The sequence below is a fragment of the Hippoglossus stenolepis genome, chromosome 11, assembly GCF_022539355.2.
Source record: "Hippoglossus stenolepis isolate QCI-W04-F060 chromosome 11, HSTE1.2, whole genome shotgun sequence".
NCBI lineage: Eukaryota > Metazoa > Chordata > Actinopteri > Pleuronectiformes > Pleuronectidae > Hippoglossus > Hippoglossus stenolepis.
In genome coordinates this window covers 8,017,889-8,045,040 of record NC_061493.1, presented here as the reverse complement: position 1 = coordinate 8,045,040, position 27,152 = coordinate 8,017,889, and the positions used below count along the sequence as shown (strand labels likewise).

Here is a 27,152-nt window from a genome sequence, read left to right as displayed (position 1 = left end):
TGCAGAGACGAGAAAAGGGCTACAGGTCTGTACCATTCACAACATAAGAAACAGCTGTATAGCTGATGGCTCTGTATTGCAACTTTAAATGTCGTTAACTTTGTCCATATTCTCAGAATCGAAAGATTGGGAGGAAACAGAAGCTAGAGTATTTTTGGAAGCTGATGAACAGGGAGCATGAGACCTTGGATGACTTTTTGGAGGAGTCAAAACGTAAACATGAGGACTCAATGGCCATCATCAAGTACTCCGAGCAAGATGAGCAGAGGATCAAGGTAAAGTGAAAGTACCTAAAAGTATCAACAAGTTTTTGCTGATTTGCTGTGAAAGCTAACCTGCCCTTTACAACTCCTGAGCCTTATTTTCTCTCCTGTCACAGTCACTCACTCTGGCGATAGACAAGAAGGCACTGGAAGCCAGTGAAAAGCACAAAGCAAATGACAAGGAGATGACTGAGACTATATCTACACAGGTACGAGAAAAAACCTGCACATTGGCTGATGCAAGACTGACACATATATGTTAAAGGCTTCAACCATTCACTTAAATTGGGGAGATGTCCTACGTAGCCCAACTGCATTGTGGTTCAGTTGCGTTGCATTTCTTCCACTGCATACAGCAGTTGAGTTCTGCTCCACTTTTCATGCACCAGCCAAACTAATCCTGTTTAAACAAATACTCAAATGGAAGAATTAGCCAATCAAATCATGTTGATGAGAAAGAGGATGCATTGGCAACCTGGTGTGTGTTCATCTCGTTTTCTCTTTAGCATTGAATTGAAAGTGTTGGTTTGACACAAAGACATTTTTTTTTTCTTTTCCTTTCCCTTTTTCCTTGTGAATTTCTTTATTATTTGTATATTTTGGATACTTTGTTTTAAATATGAATTATTATTTTTGCAATAAAATAAAAAAATGTATCCCTAAAATTGCTCTGCTCTTCGAACAGCTTGCTTTGGATACGACCACGGAGAATTTTCAGCAGACCCACCTGGAGACACAGCGGCTCATCCAGCTGTGGGAAAAGACTGTCAAGCAGATGAATCACCGGGATGCTGAGATTAACCAGTGTGCACTGGTAAGGCCTGTTACTTTGCACTCCTTTTACATTACATTACATTGCATGTCATTTGCCGGACTCTTTTATCCAAAGCGACTTACAGTTAGTGCATTCAACACCTATGAGGGGCCATTTAGGGTTTTCAGTATCTTGCCCAAGGACACTTCAGCATGCAGATGGGGAAGACTGAGGATCGAATTGCCTTCTTTCTGGTTGGAGGTCGACCACTCTACCCCTCAGCCACCCACTCTTCCCAATAATAACAGACAAATGGATATTAACCTCTGCTCACTGAATAGTACGCTTGAGTGTTAAACTTGACTTTTCTTGTTCCTTCATCCGTTCAGCAACTTGCCGAAGCCCAGCAGAACGCAAGGGAAAGCAATGCCACCATTACAGAGATGAAGCACTTGTTGTATGATCAGACGAACAACAACTTGGAAATTGAGAGGAAGATGTCTGGAGCCCAACAACAGGCAGTGAAGCTGCAACAGGATTTTACGGACCAGGAGAATAACTGCCGTACGCTGCAGGATGAGGTCAGCGACTCAAAGACCTTTAGCCAAAGATGAAGGATATGTGCTCAAAGAATGTTAAAAACAATCTAATCTGTAATCTGGCTTCAAATTGTTAAAACTGATTCTAATGCATGCTAATGATGCTAATTGCAGCTAAATAGTTGCAAGGGCGCACAGGACAAATTAAACTCCTCTGTCAAGTCTGCAATGTCCAACATATCCAGAATGAGGAAAGACATCCAGGATAAAGACAAGAAGTGAGTGAAATCTTACAACATGTCTCTGTCGATATATAATCACTGTAGAACTTCATAAACAAGCTCTGTCTGTATATGTGTGTGTTGTAGACTCAAGGAGGCCAGGGCGTATAACACTGCGCTGGAGGAGAAGCGTAAAGAAGTTACTCAGACTGCCCTGAGTGAGGAGGAGAGAGCTGCTCAGATGGACCAGTTTCTCAGGGATGAGGACGAGGCAATCAGGGTGAGCAGCCTGATACAACCGCGAACTGATAAACTGCTGTGGTGTCAGGCTGGAGAGAGTGGTTATTTACGCTAGAACATCTTTTTCAGTATTTAATTTCAGGACTTTCACATCTTAAGACACTGTTTGATTATTATTGATAAAATATTTACTATAAACAAAGTGTGAAACTAAATGTGAAATGAATTGAAATCACATCCTTAGGAAAAGCATGATAGATAATTTCATAATTACCGCCGCCAAGGACGTTATGTTTTCATCTGCGTTAGCAAGATTATGCAAAAACTACTCAACTGATTTCCGTGAAATTTTGTTGAGGGGTGGGACAAGGAGGAACCCATTTAATTTTGGTGTGAATCTGGATTAGGGAACAGATCCAGTAATTGTTTTTCTCACATTCTTTAACCTTGTGAGATGTTTTTCAAAAATTTTAGTACATGATCAGTTCATATACTCATAAAAATGTCTATATTGTACTTGAAAGGTCAGAGCGTTTTACAGTATTACTACTCTGTAACCCTGTGCTGCTCTGTGCTTTGCTGTAGGAGCTGGATTTCCAGCTGCTTGACTACAGACATGAGCTGTACCGTTGTAAAGATCATTTGAAGGCTCTAAAGACAAAGGAAAGGGATACTGTCGCCCATGTTGCCAGGAGCAAAGCCTCCAGGTTGCTGACAAACCAGCTGAAAGAACAGGATAATGTCTTAACAAGACAGCGAGGGATCTTTACTGAGCAGGTAAGTTTACAAAAAAATACCAACCCACACCACGCACAAATGTGCACTGTACACTGTACATATCTTCATATTTTCCTCTCACTTTCCTGCATCATAGGACTCCAAGATCATCAACCTGGATAGAAAACTGGCCCGGCTGCAAGGAGACTCTCAGCTAGATGAAACACAAGCATTTATAATGAAGATCGCTGAGCTGACCAAAGCCTTCGAGGAGAAGAAGTCAGCCAACACGCTGACCAACGTGCTTAAGGAGTCTGAGGTCAGTGTCACCGCTCGTTCTCTCTCTGTTCTACCAAATGAAGCCATTAAATCTCACACACGTCTCTCTCTGGCTCTCTCTGTCTGACAGGATGATATTCGCACATTGAAGAAAGAAATGGAAAAGTCCGAAGCTCAAACGAGAGATGTGACCGAGAAGATAGTGGAGCTCAACATTCGCTGTATTACCAGTGAGAAGGAGCTGAAGGCATTCCGGCTCAGGAAACAGGTAACGCGCTGATGTCACCTGAGTTGCTGACGTTTGGTCACTACTTCAGGGCGTCCTTTGTTCATGTTGTGTTTAGGAGATCGGACATAAGTGTTTCTTTTGATCCAGGGTCAAATCTCACTTTAGCTCATTCCCCCATTTTGCCTAAATGTATATATTTGATTGACAGAAATTTAATAGGAAAATTATTATTGAAAGTTTGTCATTTACATATCATTATAAACTGTGTGGCTTTCCATATTTTGACTGTTGGCCAGACAAAACAAGGTATTTTTAGATCCTATAATGAGGTTTGGGTTTTCTGATGAAAATACAAAGGTCTTTCTTCTTTATTGATTAATCTGTCTTTTTGGTTTAAAAGTTGCAAAGTTGTGTAAAATGTCAGTTACACTCTGGCAGAGCTCAAGTGACATTCTAAAATGATATTCAACATGTTTACTTAAAACATGCTATGAACGGATCTGTTATTATGTCAAATTGTTATATTAATAGATTAATGAATAGATAATTATTTTCTGTCAGTTCATGAATTGATCAATATACTGTTATTTTCAGTTCTAGAGATAAAACGTTATAATTTTGCAATTTTTTATACCAACTGATTAATAATGATACTACGTTGACCACATGTGTTCCTATACAGGAAGAAATGGTGGAGCTTAACATCTTGAAGGTAGAGGTCAAGCGCATTAGAGATCTGCTGTACAACAAGACGGGCACTGTGCTGTCTTTGGAGAGGAGGAAGCTGGGGCTGCAGAAAGCCTTAAAGGAGAGGGAGGATGAAATCAAGGTCTACAGAGAGATGCTCAGCCAGATGCTCAAGACCAGTGAGAAGGAGAGACAGAGACTGAAGTGAGAACCACAGCAATTATCTTAAATCTCATATACTAACAGTCCAATAGTCTGAGACCACTGCCCCATCCAAGTGCATGTGAAGTGGTTTCGGACTTTTGGACCCCTTCTGATAGTTTCACATCATTTGCTGTGCCACTTCAGCAACGTACTGTTAGTTCAACACTCGTACAAAGAGTTTCTGTGTCTGTTTCAGCACTGAACTCAATGAGAAACTGTCCAAGATCGAAAAGCTGAAGGATAATTTTGAAACAAAAACACTTTTGATGGCGGCTCCTGAGGAGGACGTGGAGAAGTGGCTGGTTCACTGTATCATAAAGGTCAGAGATCTTCACACAAACGCACACACACACACACACACACACACACACACACACACACACACACACACACACACACACACACACACACACACACACACACACACACACACCATTGTGTCGCATTGCCGAGTCTTCTGAAGCTGACCATAATCAGATTGTGCACACCAGCTCTCTGAATGACTCCCGTTGTGTGTTTTTCACCAGGCTTCACAAGAGAAAGAGGAGCTCAAACGAAAGGGAGAAGCTGTGGATGCTAAAATACGCAAGATCAAGCAGGAGAACAGGGCTCTGGAGAACACCAACCATTTGTTCAACAACAGTAGCTCAGCGTTTGAAAAATTCCTCAAAAAGAAAAGTGAATCAGGTACGTATGAAGAGTTAGACAAGAGTATTCAAATCATCGGTCACAAAGTAATTCCAATTTTTCTTTTGGTTTCAGGTCCAGAATACCAGGAAAAACTGAAGTTAGAGGAAGAGTTAGGGGCAGCTGAGGATACATTCGATTTCAAGAAGAGACACGTCCAGGAGCTGCAACAGGACTTAGAGGTTAGTCCCGTTTATAGCGTATATAGGTGTTGAGCAGATGACGTAGAAAGATGGAACAATTAGACCATTACCACTGAATAGCTCCACCTGAATCACAACATGTCCCATCACAAGACTCACAGCAAATAACTATCGGTCTTACATTTAGAATACAATCTCAGAAGAGTGGCTCACATTTTCAACAATTTTTACGATTTATTATCATGTATGTTCATAGTAGTTGATGTTTATCTCTATCTCTAAGAGGTCATATTTGTTTTAGATTAGAAGGCACCAGCTATTTGTAAATCCATTGTTATATTTGTGTGTAAAGCCCTTCCTTTTTGTTTTTGTTTTTTTAGAAACTATTAGTTATGTTTATATCATCTTGGTTCAACTTGGTTTTGATATCGTAATCTACACATCAGGTCGCCAGATTCTTGCAAATACCCAGTCCTACTATATAAACAGGAAGTCATTGTAGCATCACAAGCTGTAACCAGCGTGTTCCGTGCAACTACATTTTTTATTTCTAGCTAAAGTCCAAAATTGTTTCCTCAAGAGAATCACTATATGTTCTTTTCTGGCATCAGTTTACAACTCAACCAGTTGAACAGTATGAATCATATTGTTTCCTTGTGGCTATTTTAGTCCTTGTCCTCCCCACTTGTTGGATTGTTGTTCTCTATCTATCTGTGTCATCCAGCGTACATCGATGGTTGCTTTGGTGTGGTGAAGTGTGTGCTTTCGTTTACCACTCTCTGTTTCCAGGACACGAACAGTACCTTTGAGAGTCGGCTGCAAGAGGAGCAGCTTGTGAACGATATGATGAAGGACCAACGATCACTCATCAACAAACAGAAGAAAGAAGTCACTTCCCAGCAGGATAAAATTAACAGAGCAACAAAAGAGGTTTGATGTCCAATGGAACCACACTTTTTATGTTTTATTATTGATAACTTGAAAATATTTTAACACAAATCTTTTGAAATCAAGCTGATTTTCACTGAGGAAACATACAATACTGAAGTTATCAAGTTACATGAACAAAATTGAAAAAATGTTATCTGAAAAAACTTTTATGTGTTACCAATTGAAGTGATATTCTAAAATTGATTAACAATCTTTTCTTCAGTGCGTTCTTTTCTAGTTTGGCTTCACCAAGTATAAATTGTGTACATTACGCACTTCCATATAAATTATTAGGAATTATTATTTAATTTTGTATTGTTTTTGTGTTTGCCAGTGCTCCAAGCTGACCAAACAGATCCGCTCAGCTGAAAATACCAAATTTGAGACTTTGGAAGAAATGGACATTAAACTGAAGGAGTTCAAAGATTTCAACAAAATCTTTGATCAAATGCTGAGAGAGGTCGTGGGGGACAAGCCGGATCTCAGACCAGTGCTGGAGGAAAACTTCCTGCAGGTTTAAAACAAATGACACTGCATTGTTTTAATATTCAGAGGGTTATTTAAAGCATTAACTCGTGTTCGGCTTTGCTTTAGTGTCAATAATTGGAATTAAGTTTAATATTGTAAAAATGGCAGCGACTAAAACACAGTTCCATTATCTTGTTTGTTTCTGCTTTTTCTTTTAGGCCAATATATCTTTTCCAGCTGCTTCAGTCGGTTCCACCGGCCTCTACAGATCCAAAACAAACTTTGCCCTCAGCTCTCTCAGGTCTGACTCTCTTCTGAGAAGGGATTAGGGTTTTGTTGTTACACAGTCATCCAGCGTAAAATTACTGTACTTAAAAACTGTACAAGAGGAAAATGATTGATTACTGCATAAATTATAGATTTGTATAAATCAAATGTTCATATATATCTTAGTACTATTAAAGGTCTACTTTTCTTTTTTGTTATACAAAGGATTAGGGATCTTAGTGTGTTGCTCCTCCTCTGTATCTTCATGGTGGTGCTTTCTCTGTATTGCAGGTCTCCTACATCCTCAACCAGCAGCATTCAAATGGTCGCAGGACATCATTCCAACATGTTGACCAATGTGGAACAGATGCTGACATGACCGTGACCTCCCCTAGTTCCACCTAGTAGCACCAGGGAGTTAAAGAAGTCCTTTCTTCTGCAGGCCTTCAACAATTTGTTGGGACTGCACCCTTGATTTTGGGAATGCATGTCAGCCATGTTGTCCTTATCCATGTCGTCCAATCTTTGAATTCAGGTAGAAGTGTTGAAATTGCAGTGACGTTCAGACGAGGAGACCGTGTCTGTCTCTGTTTGGTAGCGATTTGCTGGTTTTGTCTTTGATCCGCTGTTTTCTCACACACTCTAAGATGTTTCTGTTCTGGACCGCACTTATTTACCTGGAGTTTCCTGATATTTAGCAGCAAAGCAAAAGTGTAGCAGCATTCTAATTGAGAACACTGAATGTCACCTCCTTTTACAATAAAATTAATATTCTACTCCTATTCAATTCAATTTCATTTGTATAGAGCCAAATCACAACATACATTATCTTGAAGCACTTTATATAGTATTGTTGAGAAAATTATAGTGAAACCCAACAGTTCCCACAACAAGCAAGCTTTGGCAAGAAGAAAAAGAACAAGATGAAGATGAAGATAAAGAAAAAGAAAAGAAAGAAAAAGAAAAAGAAGACTTTCAAATAACTCTATTTCTGACACCAAACCCCTCAGTCAGCACAGTGGATCAGTCCAGCCCACCCACTCCTGCAGTTGCTTAAAAAGATTAGCTAGCCGGGGACAGGACACCACTAAATGGTAAGGTCTCTGGAAGGGAACAGAAAGGACAACCCCCCTCAGTGCTCGGGTCCAGGTGAGCTCTGTATCTGTTTGTAGCTATAGCTCCATGTATAATCCTCCATTGGAAGTCAGCCATCCGTTTCTCAACAGGAGGCTTATACAGGACCCGCCAGCTGCCACTAGGGGAAGAATTCAAAGCCAAAAACCTCAGTCCGTCTGGACTCCCTGACTCCTGCAAGAGAGCGGTGGTTCAGAACCTTCACACAGCTGCAGTAGAGCTGCTTCTCTCCACAGGAGCTGAATGTTCCCAGTGCTGGAGTCTTTGGGGATAATCACTTCTCTCCACTCCTCCACAGCAGGACTCACCCTCGGAGTAGGAAAGATACCTCCACCAAGGATGTTACCTTTTCACCCCTGTTTGTTTGTTTCTGTATTTGTTCAAAAGAAAGACTACACAAAACAACTGAATGGATATCCATGAAACTGTGGAACGGATGTGGTATGGGTTAGGGAAAAACATGGTCAAGGTTCAGGGGATGGATCCAGGATTTTTATATCACTTTCTTTAACATTGTGAGGTAAGGTGTTTTTCAGCATTTTTGTTGGTTTTTCAGAGAATCTCTCATGGATCTTAATGAAAAAGAAATGAGGCATGTGTAGGGAAGGGATGTCTATGAGTGTGGGAAATTTGATGCAATTTAATTTAATTTAATTTAAGGACACTATGTGCTCTACTGACGGCCATTCTAGTTTTTAATTGAAACTTACAAATTACTTGCAAAGAGCCAACGTAAGGACAAAGACAATATACATGTCATATGAGAGGTTGATACTTAGACAAATATAAGAAACCAAACACACACACACACACAGTTTACATCCTTATGCAATCATCCTGTGTCTCTGCACTTTACTCAAGTACGCCTCTAGACCAACAATATTTCCCAGTAAAGGGTGTTTATTATCTACATATTCTGTATTATTATTGTTTCACTCTATTGCTTTTTTTATTCTCTTGTCTACCTCGTTCTAATTTGCTGCCGTAACAAGTGAATTTCCCCAACGTGGGATCAATAAGATCTTATCATATGTAATGTAATGCAATTTAATGTTATGCTATGTTATGTTATGTTATGTTATGTTATGTTATGTTATGTTATGTTATGTTATGTTATGGGGGAATATGAATAACAAGAATTTGGATAAACCCTCATTAAACCCCTTACTTCTGCTGCTGAGCTGTGTACTGTCGCTTTAAGGCGGTCACATGACAACAGAGCCCGAAGGAGGAAGCAGGAAGTGGGTTCATCAGGAGGAAGAGACTGAGCACATAAACAACGAAGGAACAGAAACTAAAATCAGGTCACACATTCATCGCCATGGCCGGCATCAAAGGTAATTTACCTACTGCGTCAGTGAATCAGTTGAACAGTGAAGCGTTACGTTTGTTACGCAGGCGTTGTGTTTGTGCGTCGGTGCTTCAACAACTTTGTTCAAGTGCTTTGAATTGTTTAGAAAGCTGCGCTGAATCATGTCGACAGCAACACAACTCAGCCCCCCGAGGACATCAAGCCCCGTTATAAGATTTCTCCTTCCATTAGGCTATCCACCAGTTTGTCGGTGGTTTTCCAGTCAGTGAACTTCCCTGAGTCACGGTCACTTCACAAGTGCCAACAACCTGCATTGATTCTAATTTGAAGTTTGGACAGGAAGCGTCTGTGTTCATGTGATGTAACGAATGCTTGTCTTCTCTCAGCACTGGTTGGTTTGTCCTTCAGTGGTGCTATTGGACTCACGTTTCTCCTGCTGGGATGTGCACTGGAACAGTACGGGTATGTTCCACTGAATAACCAAACATTTCATTATTGTTATTATTATTATTATATAGGCTAGATTTAAACATTAAACATGTTTTATTACTTTATTATTGGGTCTTTAAGATACAGTTCTGATATTTAATATGTAAAATTGTTTCTTCAGGGGATATTACAGATATCTAACATGTATTATTGTGTCTTAATGGGATGGTACCATTGTTTAGGTATTATTGTGTCCTAGGGGTACAGATATTTAACATGTAGTATTCTGTCTCAGAGTGATAGCAAAGATATTTAACATTTATTTGTATGTCTCAAAAGGATAGTAGAGGCATTTAACATCTATTATTATGTCTAAGGGGATAGTACAGACATTTCTGCTTGTCAGGTGAGGGTTAGGGGGTATTTGAAAGTAACAAAAGCAGATTTAAAAAATATTGACCAGAAATATGCCTAATCCTACAATGTTCATAATCCAGCTCAATAGCCTCATTACAGCCCCCTAGCCCACGCTCCTGGTTGGTAGTGTAGGCTTTAAGAAAAGCCCAAGATGAGATAACTCTGTTACCAGGATGATATTTTTCAGACTTTGTAAATCTCCTTCAAACTCACAGAAGACATGATGTGTGTTTTCCCCGAACTTAATAGTACCTTATTTGATAGATACAGTGTTTCACTTGCAAAATCTGTAGAGTCTCCATTTACATGTTAATTTTGCAATTTCTTTTTATTTCTTTTTTTTTTTTTATGTGACAAGCTGCAAAGTCACTCCATTGTCTGTCATCAAATGCAAACCGCCCCTTTAACTGTTCCACACCTGTTTTGGCAGGGTATATTGGCCGCTTTTTGTACTGATTTTCTACGTGCTGAGCCCCATCCCGACCTTCATATCCAGACGCCTCAGTGACGACGCTGACTCCTCCAGCAATGCGTGCAGAGAACTGGCCTACTTCTTAACAACTGGCATTGTCGTTTCATCTTTCGGGCTCCCTGTTGTCTTAGCCCGCACTAGCACGGTGAGTTCTCTCTACCCACGTTGGAAGGCTCATGTTTTTCTGTTTCTTTAGATACATCTATGCCGCCTGCACCACATCAGATATTATTAATTTGTCCTACACTTAAGACAAATGTTAAACCTGTATGCCAACATTGTGGCAGTAGTGTAGTGAAAGCAAATAGATGACTTCTGACATATTTTGGATATTTCTCTCTCATAGATCCAGTGGGGTGCCTGCGGTCTGGTGATGACAGGAAACGCTGTTATCTTCCTCACCATCCTCGGCTTTTTTGTCGTGTTTGGAGGCGGCGATGACTTCAGCTGGGAGCAGTGGTAGAGTGCTGTTGGACAGTGGAAAGAGAGAAAGAAGGAAGGATGGATGGATGGATAGATAAAATGGTGGGTAGGTGGATAACTGAATGGATTAACTGCAGACTAAGGAGAATATGTGTCTTGCACTCAGTGGCGATAATGATCAGGCTGCAAAATGTCAAATTTAGCGGGCATGTTATCAGGCTGACTTTTATATTGGGGGAATATAAAAGACAACGTTATGGACCCTATTAATGTGCCTTATGTCTGGAACCAGGGAAAGACCGATGCCTATACCCTGCCTATGCTTTATCACCATCACTTTCCACCTTAACCCGTGTATTTTAGCTTGTCTTGCCTTTGTTTCAACCTGCAAACCCCCCTATTCATTGCAGTTTCCTGCTATTTTATTATGCTTCAGTTAATCAATATCATAAAGGGATCCTCACACTAAAAAATAACCCTATTTTAAAGCACACCACAAGGCTGCATTATCTGTCCTCACTGTTCAAGGGGGAGGTGGCTGTACTTAACTATGGTTTGCTTATCATAAGCGCTGTTTAAGTGTAAAGGCACGGCAAGTTATCTACCAATGCTATCTGACAACTAGTTGTAGGACTCGTAATCAGGTAAAAATATATATTTGTATTTTGGAAATGCATGTTTTGGCCTTATTTGGCCTTACATTTTGTTCTGGTGCAATTGTTTACATTCTCACCAAAGATCATTTTAGACTGCAAAAATAGAGCATGTTCCCCACTGAACTGTAGGTGCAGTAACATGATAATCAAAAAGTCAACAGAGGCCTTTGAGGAAACATCTTTATGTTCGCATCATACATTTAATGTTCGGTGAGTGTGTTGAACGCATGTTCATGTGATATACCTGCAGGCTACAAAGAAATTCATAAATGACAACAGATCATGTTTTCCATTTATAAATGATATTTTTCCATGTTGAATGGTAAATATTGTACATGTATATGTTTTTAAGGCCAAGAGTATGTTTTTCATCCTAATGGAGAGGGCTTAACCTGCAAACTCAGTCCTAAGTGCCTGTACAAATTGTTGATAGCAGAAGTCACTGTTTGAGATTTGACGCTTGTTGTTTTGTGTTTCATCTTCAGGGGCCATTGAAATCTGTAAGTGTAAATCGATATAACATCCTCGTGTTCTGTTCCAATGTCGTCAGTTACCATTAATCAGGAGGTTCAGACTATCAACGATGTGTTTTGAAAGTTCTGTTCAGTGTCCTGTAAAATGCTGATCATCTCAATATCCAATATGCAAATTCGCTACAAGGAAAGCTTTCTCACATTCTCACAACTGACATGTTCAAATGGGAGTTTGTTCTTTCTAGTGTGCCTCTCGTAGCAACACTTTTAAAACACTAATAAGTGCTGAAAAGCACTCAAAGGTAATTTTATTAGCTCCCGACTGCATTTAGTTTTCTAACATTGATTAAACTCTGTATAGTAAAACCAATGAATGGGCTCTGTCTGTTTTAACTGCTGACCATGTGACCAAGAAATTAATGCAGGTATGAAAAGCGAAACTTCCAGTGGTCAGTGAAGTAGACAAACAACTTGGTTTGACCTCTGTAAAGCTCATCTCTGTCCTCTGCTGCTGGATGAGGATGATGCTTACAAATAGACGTCTGCACATTTTTACAGTGCAGGAGCAAACCCGGGACCGACCTCAGTAACTGCCTCCCACGAGACTCAGACTGGAGAAGTAGGAGGCTGTGTGTGGGCGACTGTGTTTTGGTTCCGTCTGGTCTGACTTTGCTGTTGAATCTGTGGTCTGACTGACAAGACTTTCAGGTGTGAACAGCTGCTAAATAATTTAGATATTTTGCAATATTCAACAAGCAGCATGTAAAACAGCTCAATGTTTTTGCCTTGTAGCTGATAATTGTCACTGAAAGACATTTCTTTTTCGTCCCTGTTTGTTTTGCTCTTTGCATGAACATTAAAAATTCCAATCTACGATATTGCCCGTTGCCAGACAGCTGCAAAACAAAAAATGTTTTAAAAAATCAAAATTATCTAGTCAGGCTTAAATAGACAGGGATAGAAATAAACCTTGCAGCTGCAGCACTCTTGAGTGGTTTAATTTGACTCTCTATTCACGTGTGTCAGGAATGCACTGAAGCTGCCTCACTGATTTGTGAGTGGAAGGGAGTGCATTTCCCCCCCTTAAACAAAAGGAGTATGAATGAACATGCCAGAGAGAGGTTAATAAAGTTTTTTTTTATTTGTAATTATTGGTTTGTTTTTTCATCAGCAGGCCTAATCAATTTTGAGCAGATCCAGTCATAGATCAATTCGTTTTTTTAGTTTAACATTGCAAACATATGTGATCTACTGGATGTCATTCACTTGTTGGTTTCTTGGTTTGTTTGTCAGCAGAATAATGCAAAAGCCACTGAATGAATTATTTTTGGCTAATAAGCCGATATATCCAGAGATGTAGCTCTGATTCCCCCAAATATTCAAAATGACAACACATAGTCCAGACATGGTTTGTTGCAGATGGACTCATCTCCCTGGTGGTTCTCGGCAGACGTTATTCTGATGCTAGGGCGTCAGCGAGAAGAAAAGGGCCAAGTACAACTAATATGGTGACGTGCCAGAGGAAGGATTGACACCTTTGCCCACTGAGGTTCTCTGCAGGGGATTTCCACGCCAAGTTTCCACTCCTGGGCCAGTAGGTGTGAGATGAGGTCCGTCCAAAACGGCGAGGTGGCTGTGGATCAAGACAAGCCATCTGTTTGCTACACGTTTCAATGTGGAAAGCTGGGGATTGATTAACCCTGACTCTGTTATTTACATATATGTAAGTCTGATGTTGACACAAACACTCACTGCGCCCTGGCTCACATAGGAAACACTGATATCACCTGAATATGAGTTTTACTATATCACACAACATATAATTTGACACTTTGATGGGCTGTATTTGCTCAGAGAGAGGAATGCATAGAAAGTGATTAATTCACACTACTTTTACAACACACTCAACATAATATGTGTGAGTGAGAGTGAAAGAAGATGAAGGTGAAGATGACGATGGAGATAAGAAAGACCCCAGGGACACCCATTCAACTCTGTTCCCGGACAGCTGTTGCCTGGCAACAGCTAAAGCATCACAATTGTTCCAAGACAATTCTGAGTCTGGCCTTGGACAACACACAGCGTTGCATAGTTTAGAGTGACACGGCTCAGTGCAACACACAACGGTTGAACACAGCACGAGATGAAGAAGAACCAAACGATGCAAACACGAAGCACATTACAGTGCAATGCAGCATTAGTTAACACACAGTGATACCATGTAAATTATAAACACCTCACACTAGTAGTACAATGCATCACTGTTCAATGCAATTCATTCTCCAGCACAGACCTACACAGGTCGAGAACATTATATAATTAAGTGACTTCTTTTAAATCACTTGTTAAAATCCCAGACTTGATTTTATGTAATGTCTTTTTAAAAAATTAAAGCTTTTATTCTATCTATTTGTATTCATTTTCTTTATGTAATGTTGTCTTTTTCTTTGTATTGTTTCTATTTGTATTGAAGGCACATTTCTTAACAGTTTTTATTAGTGTGTGAGTGCATCTTTGTGATTATTCCTGAGTCTGCTAAAAAAAGTTTTTAAAGGTGCAATATAAATGACATGATATATAGTTTGATTGTAGCTCTTTCTGTCCACATGTTGAAGTGTCCTTGTGGCAAAACACAGAACCTCTTGTACAGGCCAGCACATTTCACCAGTGAGAGTGTGATGCAATTTGTAAAGTGTTCTGGATAAAAAAAACTGCTATGTAGATGCATCCGTTTACCACGAAAGGGGTGAGGGGGTGACGGGCAGACAGTTGTTGCTTCATCCCTGAGGTGAAGCAGACGGTACAGGGAGGGCATGTGGTGGTGGGTGAGAGAGAGAGGAGAGAGAGGGGGGCGCGCAACGGCAGCCATTGGCGGACGGAAGAATTTGCGTCGCCTCAGTCGAAGCCAATCGACGCGCTCGCGGGGTCTGGAGGGGGAACGAGCGCGAACTGGACAAATGGAGCCCGATAAAAAGGAGGCGCGTGCGTGCGTGTGATGGCACAGGAACAGCGGAGCGCACATCGCGAGGCGGCGGCGACAGTGCGAGCGCGCGCGGTAAGAGGCGAGATTCCAAAAACCCATCATGTCCGACGCGCTCATCACTTCACAACGCTTCCTAAACACGGATCTGAGCCTTTTCTATCCGAGCGGTGGGTGTTTCTCCAGCCTCTGTCCACAGCCCGCAACCACGCGACGTTTTAAAGTTTTGACGAAATCCGCCTTCTGAAGTTGATCATACCAAGAGACAAAGGTTCGGCGGTCTGCAAAAAACCGGATTAATCCATTGTCCCTCCGTCATCTGAGATCTGAGATGCGCAGGATTTATTTTTCGAGGAAACATGAGCTGCATTCAAAACAGTGAACGCTCTTCAGGTTCAGTTTCATCACTCACACACACGCACACACATCCTTCAGGACGTTGTGTGTGTGTGTGTGTGTGTGTGTGTGTGTTTGTGCGCGTGTGTGTGAGAGTGTGTGTATCTCGCTCCCCTCTGACAGCTCTATGGGTCTAGTAAAACTAACGGTGCGCTGCTCCAGGTTCAACCCACACAAATGTCTCCCCATCAAGTGTGATGCTGAAGACAAACCAGGGCAGGATAACACACTCCCAGACATTGGTTACTCTGTGGGTGAGACATAGATGAGTTCGAAATATATTTGAGTTTGGGACTATTAAAATGGGGTTGGTGGAGGAAGGGGAATATTTGTGTAAATGCTCTGAAAAACATTGGTAAACCCACTTTAACGCGGTGGTGACAGAGTTGCCGTTTGGCCTGTAAACCAAGTTTTGCATGCTGTTACACAAGGAATGTATTAGTGCAAAGCGAAATGAGGTCCACCCTCATTATCCAGTGGGCCATGGGTCCCTAAAAATGGTCAAATGTCTTCAATTCAATTTAAGAAAATAAAAGGACTTAGAGGGACTAAATTGTCTTAAATTCAGATTAGATGAGGTCTTTATCTTTTTAAGGCATGTCACTGCCAAAGGTCACAGCGAAAAGTTCCCCACTCTGCTCACAGAAGAAGAAGGAAACAGTGGAGTCTAACAGAGTTTGGTCTTAAATTTCATTTCTAGTATTAAGAAGCTCTTGAAAAGTCTCGAGTTGAACTTGTTTAGAGCTGTAGACCCCCTTATGTTACCCAGTTTGACTTAATATTCTAGTAAGGGTTTATGCGTCTTACACGAGTCAACACGGGGACTCAATAGAGACCTTTTTGTATTGACTGCAACAGACTATGACAGTTTAATATTCATCGTTTGAGTTTTAGTGGTTGTTTGTGTTAAACCTTATGTGGGAAATAAAAGCCACCACTGTTCATCAGGGAGTTATTTGACTTCTCCCACAGTGCTGCACACTATGTGAGGTAATGCATGAAGAAACCCAAAGTGTGCCACTGTTTCAACACTGGTCCAATGTCACACAACAACGTGTGTGTGTGCTGAAATATTATGTGTTAATCGATATCAGGCTGTGGCTGGATCGGTTTGACTGTCTTTCACCAATAAATGCAGTGAATAATATACTTAAATTATTATCATATTAGTTATTTACATTTTCATTTGATCTCCTTTGTGTGTATGGCTTTTCTTCTCTGGTCGCATGGACGGTGTTTCAAACACCTTTTATCTCTCCCCTACTTGTGTAATCTTTCATCTCTATTGGGATTTATGACTCCATTCTTCTACAACTCTAAAGAGAAATTCTAACTTTGCAGCTGACTCAAACATCTGCGTGGACATCTGTTAGAGCGTGCAGGCTGAAAGGTCTTTGTAGTGTGGAGGCTGGAGGTGGTGGCCTTCATCCTGTTGATGCTACTTTGGCATTTTCCATCTTTTATAAATCACTTCCAGACGTGTCTGTCAGTTTGGCATGCGTCCGCCCCAGGCTCTTCTGTTAGTGTAAGGTATAGTGTTTCAAAGTGAAGACTTCAGTATGACACCTGCCTTAAACCTCTTGATACCAATCAGCCAGCTCTTATCAACTGTTTTTAAATATGAATTGACTGAATAGAAAATTAGAAAATGTGTTGAGTTGAGTGCAGACCTGTATTGTGCAGGTTCATAATCCTGTTGGAGCTTCACTGCCATGAAGTGCAACACTTACTTACTTTGTTGCTTCATGCACAATAAAACTGTAATTAATGTGCTGTTAGATTTTCTTGTTAGTTTGTTTTTACATACATGTTTATCTAGTTAGTGCATTTGTATCATTAATAATTGGATTATTGTAAATAATCAGATCGAGGTCACAGTGTTTTTAATGCTTATATATGGTGTGCAGTAATCTGGTGTCCCCAAAACTCAAGATTGTGTGATTTCTTTATTTTCTTTTTGATGGTCAACTTTATATTTGTACCTAGATGTGATATGACCCAGTACAATTCCTTGGTGGAGGTCTGATCTCTATACTGAGCACATTTTCTAATAACAGAAAGAATTATTGACTAAAATGTAAATATCATGATCATCACTGGTGCTGTTGATCTCCGTACTTGTGAATGCCTGATGTTTAGAGGCTTGTCAGTTATAAAGTTTCTGTCACTCTGTGTACATTGCTTTTGCATATGCCAAATAGTAAATCTGGAAAAGAAAGAGCCAAATCAAACTGTTCATCCTCATTTTCTTTAACGGCCTCATCAAATTCTGATGGTTAAAAAAAACTTTGTTATGTTATCTAACCTTTCACACTTTAAATTTCAAGGGCAGCATGTCGGTTGGCGACATGCTTTGTTGGTTCTCTTGGTCTGCGTTGGCTTCAAACAATTTTTGCAGATGGGGTTTGTGGGGTCACTTGTGTTTACAGCCATTGTTCTGTCACCAAGATAATAATAATAATAGAGATTATTATAGCTATAAAGATAATATTAAGAGACTGTCATGGTCAAAGTAATGATAGGGTATCATATCGTTTCAAACATCAGGGTATTTCAGAGCCCAGCTTACAGCATTTCTGCTGTGCAGCCGGTCATGTGGTGTGAACTCAAGTGGCGACCGTCCTTCTATTGTTAGTCGGTGGTGAAACAACAGGGCACAGACAGTACATCCATGGCTTCTTGTTAAGAAGGGCTCAGACTGCCAGACTGATGACTCACTTACTGGCTGCTTACTGGTGATGTGGTTACTATACTGTTCTTTTCTGTTGCTCTACATTGATGTTTAGCTTTCAGCTGATGAATACATGCTGTGTCTGCGCTATAGTCATTTAGTGTATCAGACTGGGTCAAAGTTTGTCACACTGGGAGCAGTAGTGAAAAAAACGGCTAATTGTGAATACAAGAAGAATGATTATAACAAGTCATGCATCTAGAGCTGGTTTCAGACACGCACTGAACCCCGGATCATCTCCTGAAATTATCTGGAGGGGCTTTATGTGAGAACACAAATCTGAGTCAGTTGTTGCAGACGTTGTGTAGAGGTTCTCCTGCCAGCCATGTGAAGCGCAAACTCGGACAAATGTCCTGACCTAATTGTGTGGACATTCTGGGTAGTTCATGTCCTAAAAAGGGTTTAGGACACCATATAAACTGGGCTATTCCTCATTTGAAGAGAAACTCGTAACTCTGACTCATCAAAACATGTTTATACTGTCTAAATTGGTCTAGGAATTTTTTTTTGTAAACATCTATGATCCTTGACATGCTTGTCAGAGATAAACTATTGGGCCCCTGAGGGGCTGTAATCTTGTCCGGGGTCTTTGTTGCCGATCCAAGATCAATCACATGTACTGTCATCCTGTTTTTTTCTATTTCAAATATTTTGCTGTGGTGTGTTATCTGTGGAATTCTAATCCAGTGTCTTTCTCTCAGACTGACATTCTGCTGACGTGAATTCCCGCTCCTCCTCTCACACCACTGGCTCCTGGAGAACGGCTTCATCTGTGAGTATGTCTCTTCTGTATCTCGGGGTGAGTTTTGTGGTCGGAATCAGTTTCTCACTGCAAGCCTTATTGCCGAGTAAGTGGTGTATAACATTTCTCCATTGGTTTTTTGAGCAGAAGGGATCAGTTTTCCATGAATCGGAGCTATTTAGATGGACCACTTTTTTGTCTACAGTACAAAACACTGATCTGTATGCCTTTCCTTTTCTTAAATTATCATAATCTTTGGATTTTGGAATCATTGACTGTACAAACAAGTCTTTTCACTTTGGTACAGTGTGTGTGTGTGTGTGTGTGTGTGTGTGTGTGTGTGTGTGTGTGTGTGTGTGTGTGTGTGTGGGTGTGTGTCCCATGTCTGCTTCAGTTGTCATCCGAGGGCTTTACAGACATGTTTACATAGGGGTTACCAGCTGGTGACACTCACCAAAGGTGCGCTCTGTACCTCAAATCTCTTCGACTCTGCCAAGCCTTCTGCTGCCTCCTCACTCCACATGTCATTTATTTTTCAGCACATAAGCTTGAATTCCATGGAGCTGGCAGTGGAACGCTTTGTTTAGTAAATGTTTAACTGATGAGGTGCTGACACACACACAATAGATGTTAAATTGGGCAACTTGTATACAATGGTGCGTGTGTGTATTCTGACCTCTGGTACTTCCTCTTAATATCTGGGGATTTTCATATGCTCTGCGCTCAAACAAGGACTCATCCAGGGTCACACGTGTCCTGGATCACCAACTATTTATTTTCTTTGTTTTTCATTCACAGGGGACTGTGACTCAGTAGGTTGAGTGGGATGCCTGATTACAAGACGTCGATGGTTTGATTCCAGTCTCCCCCCCATTTCTCAGTGTCCTTAAATTGCCCCTAACGGCTGTGTTGGCAGTCTGTGAGTGATAGAGAAGGGGCTGAACATAGATACACTGCATGGATGTCTGTGTGAATGGTTGAATGGCAAAACTGTACTGTGAAGAGCTCTGAGAAGTCATCAAGACAAGAAAATGGGTATATAAATGCAGACCATTTACTATTTAAAATAGCTAGATATATATTAGCACAGTAGCTTCACACTAGAGGCTAACCTTGCATTAACATTTACTCATCTCTTTCACCATGCAAGAAAGGAAATCAGTTTGCTTCCAAAAGTTGTTGTTTGGCGATAGACCGTCTTCTCACATGACAAGTGAATATATTGACAACATGATAAACACATGGTGTGATGACAGAACAACCCCGGGAAAAAGGTCTCGTGGCCTGTGGTCCAGTGGAAACAGGCTCACAGGGTCTGGCCTGTCCATTCTCTCTCTATGTCAGTACTGTTGGATAGAGAGCTCCCTTCATGTGACCTCCACAGTGACGTCATTTTCCAGCTGCCACAAATGTGTCCCTCCTCAACAAACTCCTCTGTCTTCAATCATCTGAGAAGCTTGTTTTCTGCTGGAATCTGCGTGACCGTGCTGAGCGCACGCAGCAGTTTCCACTCTGACTCCTAAGTCTCATTTGACATGTGTTGATTGGCTTTTCCTTTTCCAGTCACAGAGATAGCATGGCTTTAAAAAAAAGAAAATATTTAAAATAATGGAACCATAATATTCTAATTTTATGTCCCAATCTGGCTTAGTGAGTAAGTGTCGACACCTGCATGAAGTACAACAACTGCTTTGTGTGTGGGACATGCCCACACAAACAGAGTGGGAAGAAAGGACCGGATTGGAAGAGATATCATAGTGTGTGCCTGAAAAGCAAATATCAACCTTCCAGCCAGTTATTGACGTACATTATTAACCTTATATATTCATCCAGAGTTAACCATCTAACCTACATTATGAACTGTATATATTCATCCAGAGTTAACCATCTAAGCTACATTATTTACTGTATATATTCATCCAGAGTTAACCATCTAAGCTACATTATTTACTGTATATATTCATCCAGAGTTAACCAACTAAGCTACATTATTAACTGTATATATTCACCCAGAGTTAACATCTAACCTTCATTATTAACCTTTCTATCCATCCAAAGATTTCTAACATTAGAAAAAAGCCATGTTGATGAAAACCAGGTCATTCTGTGTAGGTTACATAGGTTTCATTTCAAACAGACTCAGGTGGTAACCCATCAGTACTTTCAGCCATAGCCAAATGCAAGGGGTTGCAGGTGTGATTTGCATTATGAGCAGTAATAAATGAGTGTTCTTCCCTCTGGCCATTCGTCTTACATTTGTCTTCTGTTGTCAGCAGCTGCTACAATTTAAACAACTGCTTTCATGGAGCACATTAAAATGGTGCTCAGTAAAGCGCATAGCTCCTTCAGGGCCAATGGTTAACATCATACACAGGCTCTGAATTTAATGTGCTCTTCCCTGACCCATGCTCCATCCCCTCACCCAGTTTGATGCAAATCAGTTCTGTAGTTTTTTTGAGTAACTCTGGTGCCAAAGAAACAGATACAGGTAAAATCCTAACCTCCCTGGTGGAAGAAACAAAGAAGTAAAAAGGCTCATCACAGTGCAATTTAATGGGTTAATGACAAAACACAGCTTTTCATGCAACTTGTGGTGATATTTAAGTAACCTTGTAACTATGCCATTAAAAGACAGCACTGAGCACTTTTGTGCTATAAGTCAATACGTCTTTGTGCCACAGACAAATGTCTCCTCTTTGACGGCTTATTCCTCTCGCCTCTATTTCAACCACGATTTTCATGTGTTTTTATTTTTGACATTGAGCTACACTTTTAGAAAGATAAAACATCATAAACAATATCGATTGACATGCTTTCAGAATGTACGTGTGCAATAGGATACTCAAAATACTCAATAGCTGATTCCTGACTGAGCTGTATTTTTCAATTTGCTGCAGTCTTTCCAGTAACAACCACAGCTATTAGCTTCAAGGTCAGAAAGAGAAGCTGTTTTATAATCTGAGGTGATATAAGAAGATGTCTTTTCGTGTGGTCATTTTAACCCTGAAGCTTTTTTTGAGAGCATTCTGACAGTATTTCTCTGCAGATCAGTGAGTAGGAGGCAGTTTTTAAATCTGTATAGTTGTGATCAGTAGACACTGTTTTGTGTTCAGACAGTTGTTCCTGAGGTGTGTATAAATTGGGTGTGGTGGTGTTCAGATTGAGTAAATGTGGGTGAGCCCAGCAAGTCAAACAGGACCTGCCACTGTTCTATCAACAGCTGTTGTGCCTTGTGACCAGAGCGTCTTACTTCTGCATTTACGCACACGGATTTATGAGTGACTTAAAGCTTGATGTAGAATACACACTGGCTCAAAGCTGGGTAAGTTAACTCTTAATAACTGTTTTTTGCTCTAAATGGTTCCGCATTTACCAGTAAATGGGACGTATATGTGTGTATGTGACCACTTTAAAGCTAATCCATCACGCTTGTGACACACAGATAGCTTTGGAAGCTCTCACTGTCGCACTTCAGGGTAATTGAGGCTACTATTAATGCAGTCCAAAACATTATTTCTTGAGGTTCCTTTGTTTTGAGCTACAAAAGCTGCCTTTGTGTGGGTTTCTGCTGATGTTTAACATATGACAGCTACTCACTCAACCTCTGAAGCTCCCTGTTGTTAATGGACACCGTGTGACATTGACTGAATGGGCAGATGGTCGGCCGTGTAGCCTCGCTGGCCTCATGCAAAATATGTAAGCGCAAATATTGGCTGTTTTGATAGCATTGTGAGTTACCCAATTACATTTGGTCAGAGCAGTAAGAGTGCGTCAGATAATGCAAAATGGGTGTTGCATAAAACAGATGCCTTCTGTATCTATTCTTCCATTGGTTCTCTATACCAGTATTTTCCTGCTCAATGCCACTGGTGCTGCGGGGCGGATGTCTCTGTCAATACAGACAGGACATAAAGCTGCATGAGGACGTGGACAGAACATACACAAGCCTGTTCACTCATGCTGCTTTCAGCCATCGACTGTGCTCCGGACATTCTCAGGAAATTATCTGGGAGGACTTTATGTCTGTTGCTGTTTCCTGCCAGCCCCCAAGTAAAGTGTCCCGAGTGAGAATGTTGGAGTGAGTCAATGTGAGAATTTGACAGGAAAATGTCCAGAGAATTCACTGCGAGAGGGATGATGTTCCGAACACTTGACGGATGCAAAACTGAAAATAGATAAAAAAAAGAACACAAATGTCTCAGGGTGAAAGACGCAGACGAAGCCATAGCACCAAAGGGAAACCACGACTCCACACTAAACCAGTGATCACACTAACCACCTATTATTATTTTATGTTATTTAAATTATTAATTAATCTGATGATAATTTTTGACCAATTATTTGATCTATGAAAGGTTCGGGAAAAAAGTGTGATGACACCTGTAACAATTTCCTAAAGCCCAAAGTGGTGTCTTTGGATAGTTTGTCTTGTCATCCCAAGGGTAAACGCTTAAAATAAACAATTCACAATGATATACAATGTCACATTCTCCGATTTTAGAAGCTGGATTGAGTAGATCTTTGGTAAATAACACTTACAGTAAAATTAGAATGAACTTTATCCGGTGGATTTTCTCTCAAACAACTGGTCATACAATGCTGTGTATCCAGTGTTCTTGGACAAAGAGATGGTGCAGTCTTTTCTCTCCTCTCAAAGAAAACACTAGGTCCTCATGCATACTTGATTTATTCTTCAAAAAAGACCCATGTTTAATGGAAGAAATAATAGCCTCAAAGCAAATGCATGAGTTGCAAATCAAGCAGAAAAACACAGTCGGCTTTGGTTTGTTTTGTTCCCCAGTGGCTCTGATGATACACAATTCGCCTCGCACAAAATTCCCTGGTGTTCTCCTCAGATCTCTTACAATCAGCATGTTGAGTGCTGCCTCATGACTGTGCATTCTGTCGCCCGCTTCACATCAACAACCAATTATTTGTAGAGCTCCCGGCAGCCTCCGTGGGGATGATCTATTGCCGGGGTTACGAGAATGAGAGGTCACTTGAAGCTAGCCTCTCTAAAAGGTGAAGGCAGTGAGACGGCAGGGCACTCTGAATCCACTGTCCTGTGATGTTCTTTCAAAATGAGTGGTCTCTCGGGTTTTCGTTTTAAGAACTTCATTGTCTCATAGTTTCATTTCTCCTCTGGATGTGTCGACAAAGCTTTGACCTTTTAACTGAGCAAGATCATTTTTTTTCATGTCAATAGCATATTCCAAAGATATCCCTTAAAGGAATTAATCAAATATTCATATTGTAAAGGAAAAGGTCTAATTGCACCCGAGTGCAATTTCAATTCAAATTTCAATTCAACTTTATTTTTATTGTACCAAATCACAACATACCTTAAGGTCGAAAATCGTAACTAAATATAGAGAAGCCCAACAGTTCCCACAAAGAGGAAGTAATAAGAGCGTCACTACCACATACTACACAGAGACTGAAAAAGCACTGGCACGGACATTATTTGCAGACAATTTGTGAACTGATTAGTCAGGTGACAGAAAAGTGTTTGACTTCTGACAATCAGTTAACTGTTTCAGTCATTAAACAAACACAAATGACAAACCTTCACTGGTAACAACCAAGTCAAACACAAGGATGTTCATTAATTCAGTGTCGCCTTGGAGTGCCTCGGATGGCCACATATTACAGTTTCTTTCAGTTTTGTAAGCATAACATGCAGCACTACACTGCACTCACAGTTATTAGCCATTTCTATTATGGCAACTGTGGCTATAAAAATCCATGAATGGGGACTATCCTATATCTGGATAATTGTGAGATACAAACTCATTCATAGAAGACTTTTTAATTGAAGTTCCAGATGAAGTTCTAAACTATCTCTGAACAGCGTAGTTGCCTGGAAGCAATGTTTTCCTTACACCAGTCAAGTCCGCCGAGATACCACAATCTTTAAAGTCCAACTAAAAACAAACAAATAATGAATGAATCCACAATATACTGTCTTTCAGAGGCAGAGAACTCCCCCGGATGCTTGTTACTCAACATAAGACAGCTGCAGACTCACAGTTTATTGAGCCTGTTGGGTTTGTTGGGCACAGAGCAAATGCTTCATAGTGTCTCAGGTGGCATGAAGACAAACTAATCTTTCAGGACCTTTTCTTTGCTGATGAGTATTATTAGTCCTAAAGCTGCAAATTGTAGGATCACATCTATCATGGATGGACTTACATCGTTTGAACACTAAATGGTATGAGCAAGCTGTGATACATATTATTTTGTAAAAAGTAAGCATCATGGTACTAGAGATAGTATTGCTGGTCAGTCGGTCCAGCAAGTTTGTCAAGATTGAAATATCTTTAAGACTTACTGGGGAAATTCTGTGTAGTGGTTAAATTAAGATCAGATAATCTTCCCACAAAGGAGACATTCATGGCCCCTAGAGGATGAATCCTACTAACTTTGATGATCCTCTGATTTCCCCTAGTGCCACATTAGGCTGACATTTTGTTTCAAAGTAAAAATGGCTCTGCTACTATGAGATGGGTGGCTATAAATTATGTAAAGAGTAATAATATCGTTCCAGGATGAATCGTGACTGGAATCCTGACTGGGCATCCCCTGACTTCTCTTTTCCTTTGGTGCCATTATTACAATCGTTTGGGTGTTCAGTGAAATATCTTGACAACTATCGTTTGGGTTTTGGTCAAATTCTCTATAGATAGTCATGGTCTGCTCAGGAAAAAAATCTTTATATTTATATAAAACAAATTCAATCAATTTATCCATTACTAATGCCTGAAAAAACAGTCTTAGGTGTAGTTTGTATTAACTGCTAATCAACAAATTCTAACATGCTAATCTAGTAAACTAAAGTAATGATGAACATGATAAACATTTTACATGCTAAACATCAGAATGTTTGCATTGTTATTGTTAGCATGTTGACATTAGCATTTACATCACAGCACAGCCCTACTTCAGAATGAGATGATCCATTAAACACAAATGTTGAATAGTTTCTTGCTGGCTGGATTGATAAGATCAAATTTATTATTAACCAGTCTACAGTCCACTATCCTTGGTCATTCTTTTGCATTCAAAATAATGAATACGAGTAAAGCTGACGGGTGCTTTATCATTCAAGTACCAGTATCATGAAGTATAAAACATTTGAGTAGTGTTCTTCTGAACCCTGTTGTACACACATCCTCATACATTATTGAGAACTTCTCCCTCCTGCTGAGATTTGAACCAGCAAGCCCAAGAGTTATCTCACAGACGCTCAAAACACAGAATATCTGTGTGATCTGCTGCCATTTCACCTCTCGTGTCATTTTCTTTTCATAACAACTCAAAGCATCAGGAATCCGCACATTTAGATGTTTGTTTTCAAAAGCTTCAAACAAGATTGGGTGGATTTGTGCTGCTCAGAAATTCTCTTTTCGTGGCACTTGACTTGGCAGCAGCTGAGAGCGCCAACAACAGCCTCCCTCAGCAGGAGTCCTACACTGACCTCAACACAGGGACTCATTGTGACTGCCAACGACGAGGTAATGTGAGGGGGTGTCCTTCTTGACATGGATTATATCGATTCATTTCTGTCACACAGATTAGTCACAGTGTGCAGTCAGAGGAGGGTGACAGACGGGACTGGACTGAACGGCCTTCGGGCACAGACAACACTGTAACACGTAACTCTGAATCATTCTGAGTGTATGTTAGTGCCATAATACAAACCAAATTAATACCACTGTTACCCATGAAGCCTTATCCTTTTTTGTTCCAGTCATTGTGTATATTATGTTCTGCGATCTCTACTTGTTCTTTGAAAGTGCTCGATTTAAATCCAAATATAGCAAATAGGCAACTTTTCATGCTGGTGTTTCGACAACATTTAATATTGAAGAATTTCAGCTTAGTTGTTGGCAAATATTTTGCATAAACCGGACATAATCTACAGCCATGCTAAAAATATATGTACTATATATCTTAATTAGGGTTTCTGCTGGGTCTCAAAAACTCAAAAATGTTAGTCCTCAAAATGTCTTAAATATGTAAAAACATTACGTACCTACACCGCTTTAAAATGGATTTTAGCGATAATGATGTGTTTTGAGGGTTCTTCTTGGGACTTCACCTTATCTTCAATCAAGTAATTCTAGGACTCACATATTCCTTTATATGCGTTGTTCTTGACATAGGGGTTAAATTCCATTCATTATGGTTAAAAATGCAACTTGTTGAAACCTGCATAAACTCTGTTTACCATGAACACCATCTTGATTTAGTGTGTTAGCTTAAACACATACAACAGCTGAGGCTGGAATGGTGTTTGGTCATAAACCTAAGTAATGTATTAATACAAACTTTGATCTAATGGCGGCGCTAGAGGAAA

General features: G+C 40.3%; 3 protein-coding genes across 6 annotated transcripts in view; all 3 read left to right on the top strand.

Annotated features, from left to right (window-relative positions):
* Nucleotides 1-1,696: 1,696 nt before the first annotated feature.
* On the top strand, nt 1,697-7,399 carry LOC118117441 (coiled-coil domain-containing protein 39). Its single transcript, XM_035169652.2, has 13 exons — nt 1,697-1,834; nt 1,925-2,057; nt 2,603-2,794; nt 2,892-3,053; nt 3,144-3,281; nt 3,925-4,133; nt 4,330-4,453; nt 4,661-4,820; nt 4,896-5,002; nt 5,753-5,893; nt 6,228-6,407; nt 6,580-6,662; nt 6,920-7,399. Exons 1-13 carry the CDS (start codon nt 1,785-1,787, stop codon nt 7,005-7,007), a joined length of 1,767 nt encoding a protein of 588 aa, XP_035025543.2. The 5' UTR covers nt 1,697-1,784; the 3' UTR covers nt 7,008-7,399.
* A 1,546-nt stretch (nt 7,400-8,945) lies between these two features.
* On the top strand, nt 8,946-12,314 carry LOC118118075 (leptin receptor gene-related protein). The gene is made up of 4 exons (XM_035170890.2): nt 8,946-9,099; nt 9,461-9,536; nt 10,351-10,537; nt 10,739-12,314. The coding sequence occupies exons 1-4, from the start codon at nt 9,084-9,086 to the stop codon at nt 10,853-10,855; spliced, it is 396 nt and encodes a 131-aa protein (XP_035026781.1). The 5' UTR covers nt 8,946-9,083; the 3' UTR covers nt 10,856-12,314.
* A 2,554-nt stretch (nt 12,315-14,868) lies between these two features.
* The window catches only part of LOC118118077 (cAMP-specific 3',5'-cyclic phosphodiesterase 4B), a 49,189-nt gene continuing 36,905 nt past the window's right edge, over nt 14,869-27,152 (top strand). The window contains exons 1-2 of one of the 4 annotated variants that reach the window (XM_035170899.2): nt 14,869-14,999; nt 18,753-18,823. Coding sequence is in view for 1 of the 4 variants with exons in the window: in XM_035170898.2 (XP_035026789.2) it covers nt 22,068-22,115 (48 nt within the window). In the remaining 3 variants the exon portion in view is untranslated. Of the gene's footprint in view, nt 15,095-18,039; nt 18,056-18,752; nt 18,824-21,979; nt 22,116-27,152 lie in introns of those variants that run through there. The other 3 variants (XM_035170897.2, XM_035170900.2, XM_035170898.2) reach the window with 3 other exon arrangements.

Coding starts and splice junctions, on each gene's coding strand:
- LOC118117441 (XM_035169652.2), top strand. CDS start 1,785: ATGTCCAACATATCCAGAATGAGGAAAGACATCCAGGATAAAGACAAG. Junction 5,003..5,752: donor AGCTGCAACAGGACTTAGAG/GTTAGTCCCGTT, acceptor CTCTGTTTCCAG/GACACGAACAGTACCTTTGA. Junction 6,663..6,919: donor TTTGCCCTCAGCTCTCTCAG/GTCTGACTCTCT, acceptor TCTGTATTGCAG/GTCTCCTACATCCTCAACCA.
- LOC118118075 (XM_035170890.2), top strand. Junction 9,537..10,350: donor TGTGCACTGGAACAGTACGG/GTATGTTCCACT, acceptor CTGTTTTGGCAG/GGTATATTGGCCGCTTTTTG. Junction 10,538..10,738: donor TCTTAGCCCGCACTAGCACG/GTGAGTTCTCTC, acceptor TCTCTCTCATAG/ATCCAGTGGGGTGCCTGCGG.